General features: G+C 40.4%; 1 protein-coding gene across 1 annotated transcript in view; it reads left to right on the top strand.

The window, feature by feature from the left end:
- The window catches only part of LOC308305473 (apoptosis-stimulating of p53 protein 1-like), a gene marked incomplete at its 5' end in the record, with an annotated part of 76,120 nt that extends 74,089 nt beyond the window's left edge, over window positions 1–2,031 (top strand). The window contains 2 exons of the mRNA XM_080750270.1: window positions 1,378–1,577; window positions 1,913–2,031. Coding sequence (XP_080606396.1) covers window positions 1,378–1,577; window positions 1,913–1,954 — 242 coding nt within the window. The 3' untranslated portion in view covers window positions 1,955–2,031. The remainder of the gene's footprint in view (window positions 1–1,377; window positions 1,578–1,912) is intronic.
- Between the last annotated feature and the right edge of the window lie 9,364 nt (window positions 2,032–11,395).

Here is an 11,395-nt window from a genome sequence, read left to right as displayed (position 1 = left end):
CGCACACACACTCAGTGTTCACAGTTACTGTATGGTGAGAGCACACACACACACACACACACACACACACACACACACACACACAGTGTTCACAGTTACTGTATGGTGAGAGCACACACACACACACACACACACACAGTGTTCACAGTTACTGTTTGGTGAGAGCGCACGCACACACACACAGTGTTCACAGTTACTGTATGGTGAGAGTGCACGCACACACACACACACACACACACACACACACACACACAGTGTTCACAGTTACTGTATGGTGAGAGCGCACGCACACACACACACACAGTGTTCACAGTTACTGTATTGTGAGAGGAGTGCACTCACACACACACACACACACACACACACACACACACACACACACACACACACACACACACACACACACACACACACACACACTTTTAATTCTGTATTTGAATCCACAAATTCCAATGAATTGACAGGGAAACTAATTTAACAGAGTTGATGGTTCATGACAGACAAGCTGAAACAGAGCAATATTTAGACTCTTGTTTGGTCTTTGTCCTTCCAGTGATTGTTAGAACACTGTGATCAGTTTATGAACAAGCTTCTAGATATGATAGAATCCAGTGATTGTTAGAACACTGTGGTCAGTTTATGAACAAGCTTCTAGATATGATAGAATCCAGTGATTGTTAGAACACTGTGGTCAGTTTATGAACAAGCTTCTACATATGATAGAATCCAGTGATTGTTAGAACACTGTGGTCGGTTTATGAACAAGCTTCTACATATGATAGAATCCAGTGATTGTTAGAACACTGTGGTCGGTTTATGAACAAGCTTCTAGATATGATAGAATCCAGTGATTGTTAGAACTCTGTGGTCAGTTTATGAACAAGCTTCTAGATATGATAGAATCCAGTGATTGTTAGAACTCTGTGGTCAGTTTATGAACAAGCTTCTAGATATGATAGAATCCAGTGATTGTTAGAACACTGTGATCAGTTTATGAACAAGCTTCTAGATATGATAGAATCCACATCCGTACCCAAAGTCTGTTATGATTCTAAGACATGGTCTGCTGTCCACAGCAGCTTTTGGTGACAATATTGAAAATAGCCGACCCCCAAGCTCACAACCGTTTATGTTCAGTGCTTGACACCACACTAAACTAAGCATAACAAGGCAATTCTCTTGAACGCTGCCTTCAGGTATGGCATGGAAATATGGCGTTTGCATTTCTTTGACCATAGTGAAAACTGCATTCATGGTCTGGAGAGGACACTTTTTACTGAGAGATAAAAGGGCAGGGGCTCAAGCCCCCTTTGATGTGTGCACGTGCCTGGGTAAGACTGTTACCGGGGTGATGGATATTATGGTCTGTCCGTGCAGGTGTCCAGGAGAAGATGGGAGTGATGAATAAGGGCGTGGTCTATGCTCTGTGGGACTACACTTCCCAGCATGCCGATGAGCTGTCCTTCAGCGAGGGCGACGCCCTCACCGTGCTGCGTCGCCATGACGACACGGAGACGGAGTGGTGGTGGGCGGGGCTTAACGAGCGCCAGGGATACGCCCCCCGAAACCTGCTGGGGGTGAATATGATAATGATAATTTATTCATTCCTTATGTTAACCATGTTTGACCATCAGTATCATGTTGTCAGTATCATGGCCAGTATTATGTCATCTGTATATCATGCTTTGCTCGGGGGGGGGGGGGGGGGGGGTTTGTGATATCAGATTATGTCTCATGTTCGAGCAGATAATCTGTATGATCACAGCAGCGCTTCACCGCCAAACTAAAAGTCAATCTAAGCACATGTGGTTATTCTGAGTTGAAATATTTAAAAGAACTATGAATATTAATGATCTGTCTGTCTGTCTGTCTGTCTGTCTGTCTGTCTGTCTGTCTGTCTGTCTGTCTTCAGCTCTATCCCAGGATCAAGCCCAGACAACGGTCACTGGCGTAGAAGACTGGAAGGGAGAGACAGAGAGAGAGAGAGAGAGAGAGAGAGAAGCTGAGAAACAGAGAGACCTAGCCGGCGTTCAGACGACGGCGTTTCCAGGAGAAAGCACCAAATTGAAATCCATTCAGACGACAACAGCAACAAAGAAAGGGTTGGGGTTAGAGAGAGAGTGAGAGTGAGAGTGAGAGTGAGAGAGAGAGAGAGAGAGAGAGAGAGAGAGAGAGAGAGAGAGAGAGAGAGAGAGCGAGTGAGAGTGAGAGTGAGAGTGAGAGAGAGAGAGAGAGAGAGAGAGAAAGTGAATAAATGGATCAAAATGAAATGGGGAAAAAATAGACAGAAAGATTATTTTTATTTTCACTTGTTTTAATTTTATATGGTTTTCATTCGTTCACAAAACATCAGACATACTTCAACACTGTCACAGCAGATCTACAAGCTCAGTGTGTGAGCTTGTAGATCTGGTACAGTGTGAATAGAATCAGATTGTCTGAAAAAAGAATACCATAAAATATTATTGTTTATTAATGTTTTATTAATGTTTTATTATTGTTTATTATAAGCATTCTAATTCTATTTATTATTATTATGACTTTATTATTATTATGACTTTATTATCCTGCACCTTTGTATTGCTGTTGAGCTCCCTGCTGCCACCTGCTGGGTGCAAATGAAACTGGCTTCCTTTCATGAAATCATTGCTTAACTTAATGATACAATATTATGAATGTACAATAATACAGATTATTGTAACTATACAATATGTACATGTACAATAATAAAGCTTTTATTGCCTGCTGGTGGCAGAGATGAAAAGTGTACTTTTTTCATGCTAATAGCATGTGGTAATTATGAAACATGTGGTAATTAATTATGAAACAAGGCTGAACTAGAAACAGTGCTCTTCCGAGCACAGGTCTCCACCAGGCCAGGCAGCCTGTTATAGCGCCACCATGAGGCTGATTTGAAAAGTTTGAAGTGGCATTTCTTCCTCTGCCTAGTGGGAATGTGCGTGCACAATTCCATAAAAATTGCATGCTGTGTTCGTGATTTGAGGCATTTTGTTCAAAACTGACCAATCTTACAAACTTTGAAAGCCAATCTCAGCCAATCAGGATGGAATATGGACAATCAGAAAGATCCATGTCGATCACATTTCTGTAGAGATACTGTCTACCGATTTGCTTGCGTGATTTTTGGACAAAATCTGTAGGAGTACTGGCCAAAAGGTAGTGTTGCACAAATTGGCCTCCTGGTGGCGCTAGAACAGGCCCATGTGAAGAATGTGGGGCAGAGGTTCTGAATTGGCATCCAGGGAGTGTGTACGCTCAGTTTGGCAGCGACCGGGCCAACGCCTCCGGAGATTAGCTGGTAACAAACTTTGTGGACGGACACACACACACACACACACACACACACACACACGGACGGACGGACGGACGGATGGACGGACGGACGGACGGACGGAGGCGAAAACATAGTCTCTCCCTGCCTTCGGCTGGTGGAGACAATTAAGTTTATTGCAATAGCATCATTTAAGCAGACAGACAGGCAGAAGAAGGAAAAATAAAGTTACAAGTAAAAGTCTGGAATTCAAAATGTACTTGAATAAAATAATGAAAGAATTGGCATCAAAAAGTTGTCTACTTTAAAAGTACCAAAAGCAAAAGTACAAAATGTTTGAAAATAGCAGGACAACTCTAGGAAGCGATGCGACGGATTGTGAGCTTGTAGATCAGCTATTTTCACTACTAAATGTAGTGGAGTAAAAGTACAATAAGTAATAGTATTGGAAATTGGTAAAGTGCAAATACCTAAACATTGTATTTGAGTACAGTACTAAAACGTAGCTATCCTTCCCCTCTTTTTTTCTTTTTCTTATTTTATTTCCTTGAAAAGTAACTATTTTGGACAGATATCTATTTTTATAATTATAATCTATATTTATATATAAATGATTATTATTGATATTAAACTCCTCTCATCCCCACAGACTCCTTGCATTCAGAACAACATTAGTTTATTAGTATTATAATTATAATATTATATATTAATAATTATAATCTATATTTATATATAAATGATTATTATTGATATTAAACTCCTTGCATTCAGAACAACATCATTTTATTAGTATTATAATTATAACATTATATATTAATAATTATAATCTATATTTATATATAAATACCCAGGGGGCAAAGGAAGGTGTGCTGCATTTGCCCCGACATACAAAGTTGTCCACCAGAAATATTATCTATGACCCAGTAGGATCACAACCTATATGGACAACCCGGTCAATTTGTACAACAAAGTCCAATATGGCCGCCTCAATATTACCCCCTATTAGTTTTAATGGGGGGTGCATAGGGCAAAATTTTAAACTGAGGGATATTTCCACGAAACTTCACAGGTTGATCAATGGAATACATATGAACATTTTTTGTATTGCAAGTTTCCATGAAATCCAATATGGCCGCCACAATATGGCCGCCATAATGTAAGGACCCAGAAAATAGGTTTTGCCTCTAACTTCTGAACCAGATTAGCTAGAAACGCAAACTTGGTGTCTAGTTCATGGTGTCTGACCATGGGAGACTCAATGGAATAGCTAATTTTATTATTGGGTGTGTCTGGACCTTTATTGTGCATATTTGCAAGATGGTGGACTCCCAAAATAGAGCTTTAACATAATTTCTACCATGATTGTTGACTGCTTTTGCAAATACAAGCAATATGAATCCATTTGCTAAGATTTATGGCACAGAAGGGACTTATACCTGTATTATTCTTGAGTTTGCATGTTGTCAAAATGGCTGTAAACGAGATATTATATTTCCTGTCCGATTCTACTGTATGTAGTTGTAGCAATGACTTCAGATAAAATCAGAGACCAAAACAATGTATCTTAGAAATTATTTTTTAATTAAAAAAAAGAAAAAAGAGAGATATTATCTCAATGAAATGAATGCAACTGCCTTTTTGGGTCTTTCACACATAGACATGCACATGCTTTCCAACAACTTCAGCTTCAGGGAAATTATAATGAACACATGATTAAAACAGGCTGCATTATAATGCAAATAATTGCTAGTCACTATCACTGTCATGTGTACCTATCCTGCTGCATCTTGTCTCCAGTCCTTGGCAACGACACCCCAAGTAGCATGCAATTCCCTTCTTCGCACATGAACAGTTTTTCTGGCAGCCTTTGATACAGCTACATGATATTGCCTTGTCCATTGATATAGGCCAGGCTGGCTCTGTAGATGGACAGGGGACTGCCTTCCCATCACTGAGAGACCATCCATATTCAGTGAAGCAAGGGATGTCTGGCTTCGCGATGTGTGCAGTTGTATCTATTATGGCTGCTAGAGCAGCTCTTTTCAGGTGCAGGCCAAAGGCATTTTCTGTAGGTGGCAGCAGCTTCAACAGGGTTGATCGGTTATTTAGGAACTTGTACACTCTCAGCTTTGCCAGGTCAAAGTCCTCCGAATGGTCAGCTTTTGATGCATATACAGCTATTGTGAGGTCTCTAGCCTGATTCTTGACATCCTCTGAGAGGGAATAAGAAGAATTTTCACCAAACTTCTGAAGTGCAGGGAGATCTAGACCCATGCTGGTCTTGAACCATGCCTTCTTTCCAGTGAAAAAGGGATAGCTGGTGGTTTTTGCTGTCTCTGAAAACAGAGTAAACCTTCTAAGATTCCTCTGTGAAGAAGGGTGTCAAAATGAGACACTTAAGTCTGCTCTTGGTACAACCCATCTTTACCTGAGTGGAGGATTTAAAGAAGAGACAAGGAGTGTGGTGATCAAGGAGGGGTGTGTTGTTGATGTCCCTGCACTAGAGTCAACACAACAGGAGGCCGACACAAGGGTAATTCTACACACCATCTACAGTGTCCAGACTCACAAAGTTGACAGAGTTGTCATCCATGCTAATGACACAGACATCATCATCATGTGCCTATATCATGCTGCCACCCACCTTCTAGACCTTCCAGAGCTGTGGGTGAGAACAGAGCAGGATGCATATCTTCCTATCCATCACATGGTCTCAGCCCTTGGACTCGCACAGTGTCGTGCCCTGCCCTTTATTCACAGCCTGAGTGGCAGAGATACCACCAGCTATCCCCTTTTCACTGGAAAGAAGGCATGGTTCAAGACCAGCATGGGTCTAGATCTCCCTGCACTTCAGGAGTTTGGTGAAAATTCCTCTTATTCCCTCTCAGAGGATGTCAAGAATCAGGCTAGAGACCTCACAATAGCTGTATATGCATCAAAAGCTGACCATTCGGAGGACTTTGACCTGGCAAAGCTGAGAGTGTACAAGTTCCTAAATAACCGATCAACCCTGTTGAAGCTGCTGCCACCTACAGAAAATGCCTTTGGCCTACACCTGAAAAGAGCTGCTCTAGCAGCCATAATAGATAAAACTGCACACATCGCGAAGCCAGACATCCCTTGCTTCACTGAATATGGATGGTCTCTCAGTGATGGGAAGGCAGTCCCCTGTCCATCTACAGAGCCAGCCTGGCCTATATCAATGCACAAGGCAATATCATGTATCAAAGGCTGCCAGAAAAACTGTTCATGTGCGAAGAAGGGAATTGCATGCTACTTGGGGTGTCGTTGCCAAGGACTGGAGACAAGATGCAGCAGGATAGGTACACATGACAGTGATAGTGACTAGCAATTATTTGCATTATAATGCAGCCTGTTTTAATCATGTGTTCATTATAATTTCCCTGAAGCTGAAGTTGTTGGAAAGCATGTGCATGTCTATGTGTGAAAGACCCAAAAAGGCAGTTGCATTCATTTCATTGAGATAATCTCTCTCTTTTTTTCTTTTTTTTTAAATTAAAAAAGAATTTCTAAGATACATTGTTTTGGTCTCTGATTTTATCTGAAGTCATTGCTACAACTACATACAGTAGAATCGGACAGGAAATATAATATCTCGTTTACAGCCATTTTGACAACATGCAAACTCAAGAATTATACAGGTATAAGTCCCTTCTGTGCCATAAATCTTAGCAAATGGATTCATATTGCTTGTATTTGCAAAAGCAGTCAACAATCATGGTAGAAATTATGTTAAAGCTCTATTTTGGGAGTCCACCATCTTGCAAATATGCACAATAAAGATCCAGACACACCCAATAATAAAATTAGCTATTCCATTGAGTCTCCCATGGTCAGACACCATGAAATAGACACCAAGTTTGCGTTTCTAGCTCATCTGGTTCAAAAGTTAGAGGCAAAACCTATTTTCTGGGTCCTTACATTATGGCGGCCATATTGTGGCGGCCATATTGGATTTCATGGAAACTTTCAATACAAAAAATGTTCATATGTATACCATTGATCAACCTGTGAAGTTTCGTGGAAATATCCCTCAGTTTAAAATGTTGCCCTATTCACCCCCATTAGAAACTAGGGGCTAATATTGAGGCGGCCATATTGGGACTTTGTTGTACAAATTGACCGGGTTGTCCATATAGGTTGTGATCCTACTGGGTCATAGATAATATTTCTGGTGGACAACTTTGTATGTCGGGGCAAATGCAGGTTTCCTAAAAAAAGGCTGGTTTGCCCCCTGGGTAAAATGATTATTATTGATATTAAACTCCTTGCATTCAGAACAACATCATTTCACGGCTCAAAGCACAAAGCTGTTAAAACCTGTGTTCTGCTGCCATCTAGTGGTGAAAATAGATAAAAAGTCTGTTAAGTCAGCGCTGAAAACAAAGAGAGCACTTCCGGCTGGTCTTCAAAATAAGACAACTTTCTGTCAAGTTGAACAATAAAAACATGAGAAGACTTCCGTACGACGCCGACGCTCGCCGAAAATAGCCGATCTCGAGAGCTTGTAGATCGGCCATTTTCGACGACAGCGCAGCCGCAGTACTCTGTGTTTACATCCGGTAGCATGTTAGCATGCTAGGCCAGCTAGCTAGCTGCTAGCTTGCTAGCTAGCCAGCTTCTCAAAGATGTAAAGACATGAAAACAAGTGTGTTTTGGTTTAAAAGTTAATTTATTACAATCGACAGTTGTGTTAAATTAACCTCCTATCCTCTACAGAACAACACAACCAGTAACAACTAATAAAAGCCATGAAGATTAAATAAAACTAATAATAGCTAAAGCTAACGCTAACTGCGCATGCTCATCGTGTGACGGACGGTGGAGCCGAAAGTAGCCGATCTTGATCGGCTATTTTCGGGGACTGCGCAGTCGCAGTACTCAGTCACAGCACTCGATAGGGTCACTGATTTCAACGTAATACACCGAAAAAAGCCGATCTCAATCGGCTATTTTCGGAGACTGCGCAGTCGCAGTATCCAGTCACAGCACTCGATAGGGTCACTGATTTCGATGTAACACATCGAAAATGACCGTGTTTACATCTGTTAGCATGTCAGCATGCTAGGCTAGCTAGCTTTCTTAGCTAGCAGCTTCTCTAAGATGTAAAAACAAGTGTGTTTTGGTTTAAAAGTTAATTTATTTCAATCGACAGTTGTATTAAATAATCTTCTATGCTTTACAGAACAACACAACCAGTAACAACTAATAAAAGCCATGAAGATTAAATAAAGCTAATAATAGCTAAAGCTAACGCAAACTGCGCATGCTCATTGTGTGACGGCGGAGCCGAAACAGCACTCCATAGGGTCACTGATTTCAATGTAACATACCGAAAATAGCCGATCTCGATCGGCTATTTTCGGGGACTGCGCAGTCGCAGTACCCAGTCACAGCACTCAATAGGGTCACTGATTTCAATGTAACACACCGAAAATAGCCGATCTCGATCGGCTATCTTCGGGGACTGCGCAGTCGCAGTAGCCAGTCACAGCACTCGATAGAGTCACTGATTTCAATGTAACACACCGAAAATGACCGTGTTTACATCCGGTAGCATGTTAGCATGCTAAGCTAGCTAGCTAGCTCATTAAATTATGTAAAAACGTCTTGTATTTGTTATAAAATGTTCTTTATCTTTATTAATCCAACAGTTGTGTTAAATTATCACCAGTCGTTCATTACAAGAATAAAAACATACGTTTTTAAAAGTTAAATTCATAACGTTAAGAAATAAGCTAATGCGACCCATATGTGGAAGATTAACCACCAGATGGCGCTATTATCAACTTTTTAATACATTTTGCATCAAAACGCAGCTCAAAGCTCAGCGTGTAGAGCTGATGTTGAACCACAAGACGGCGACACTGAGCCGTTGTCCTGTCTGAGGGACGAAGAGACACCAAGGAAGACAATACAAGATCTACAAGCATACAACACGTTGCATCCGAGGGCCCTGTGGGCTTGTAGATCGGCTATTTTATGACCACATAAATGAACCTGTAGAAGTGACTTTAAATGAACGGTTGTGAAGTAAACAAGTATTTACATTATATTAGATTATACTATATATTATATTACATTATATTATATTATTTTATATTATATTATATTATATTATATTATATTATATTATATTATAATACTATACTACGCTATCTTATACTACTGATATAAACTATAAACTAGTAGTTAGAATGAAGAGCTTTTTATGACACTCATTCAGCAAAAGACAGCCAGAAGTCCAAGTCTCTTGAGCACATTGGGAAGTTGGAGAGTCTAGAGCAGGGGTCTTCAACGTTTTCAGGCCGAGGACCCCTTAGTCGAGAGAGAGATGAAGCAGGGACCCCTTAGTGGAGAGAGAGATGAAGCAGGGACCCCTTAGTCGAGAGAGAGATGAAGCAGGGACCCCTTAGTGGAGAGAGAGATGAAGCAGGGACCCCTTAGTGGAGAGAGAGATGAAGCAGGGACCCCTTAGTGGAGAGAGAGATGAAGCAGGGACCCCTTAGTCGAGAGAGAGATGAAGCAGGGACCCCCACAACTTTTTCAGAGTGTCCATACAGTCATCATTTGACAGCACGATCATCAGTGTATTTTGGATTCATGTCAATTTGTGTTTTCAGATATTTAACCACTTGAACCGTCAATACTTAATAAACTTCCCCTCTACACCAAAGTGTGTGTGTGTGTGTGTGTGTGTGTGTGTGTGTGTGTGTGTGTGTGTGTGTGTGTGTGTGTGTGTGTGTGTGTGTGTGTGTGTGTGTGTGTGTAACTGTAAGTGTAAAGATGTTCATTCATGAAAGAAAGAAACATAATTATTTCACCAACTATTTTGATATTGTATGCTGTTGTAATAAACCCAAGGAGCCACAAGGGGGCACTAGTGTCTAGATTATCAGTTGTCTGGCCCCTTGATTTGATTTCATATGATCAGTTTGATTTTGATTGAAGACTTTATTAGAAGTTTGCATAGGAAAAGGTACAGTTTCATGACGGTACAGTTCACTGGTACAAGGTCTACTAAAAGGAGATCCATGAAAAGACTAAGCTTATTTCCACAGGAAACCATTAAAGTATCTCATATAACATTGAATGACAGACGAAGAGAACACAGTACTATGCAGTAGATATGTAAATAAAAATAAAATGAGAGAACAAAAAAGAAAACAGTAATTCTAAACAACCAGTAAGTATATACAAAGAAGGGGCAGGGGAGGGTAGGGTTGGGCTAGGTTAGTTTTTTTTACCAGTTGCGAACGGCTGCTGCCTGTAAGTGGTTTTTCAGGGCAATTTTAAAGGATGCTAGTGATCCACACTCCTTTATGGCCTTCTTTAAGGCTTTCCACAGTTCACAGTTCAGCCATGGAATTATGTTTTATAATATTATTTGCATAGTTCTGTTCTGTTCTGTGTATTTTTATCAATTATAACATAGTGTTTATTTATTTATGTCACTTTGAATGAATTGAGTCCAAAGGAGCTGAATGTAAACAAGGTTTAAATCCTAACAGTGAACTGAACTGTTAATAAAATATTCAATTAGTCAATTCCTTTGATACCACTTTTATTGATTGAAACAATTTCCTGGTCGCAGCTTTAATAAGTGAATAAAACCATTATGAATTAATGACATCATAAAACAATTATGAATTAATGACATCATTGACATTTTCACTTTTAAAGAGTTTTATTTATTTATTTATTTATTTATTTATTTGTAAGGGTACGGTGACGATGACGTCAGTCACAGTGTGTGGATGCTGATTGGTTGGTTTGTAGGACAGGCCGGAGGCTACGATTGGCTGAGAGTGTTGTCAGTCACGGTGGCCCCGCCCCCGGGTCAGGTTGAAGATGGAAACAATGTAACGAACAGAGGAAACATCAAAGCTCTTCATTAAGACTTTATTAATGTTTATTATCTTCATATTTAACACGTTTAAAGTTAAACTAAGGTCGTAAAGTGTCGCCGCCGCCGCGTTTTCTCACTTTCACGTCAGTTTGGCTCACTTTGCGGTCTTTGTGGCGCTGCTGGATCTCCTTGGCAACGAGGCTGAAAGCTAAAGTAGTTTTTAGTCTTTAATT

The sequence above is a fragment of the Nannobrachium achirus genome, assembly GCF_963921795.1.
Source record: "Nannobrachium achirus genome assembly, chromosome: 20".
Taxonomy (NCBI): Eukaryota; Metazoa; Chordata; class Actinopteri; order Myctophiformes; family Myctophidae; genus Nannobrachium; species Nannobrachium achirus.
Note: the sequence above shows the minus strand (reverse complement) of the source record. Positions and strands in the feature narration are given on the sequence as shown.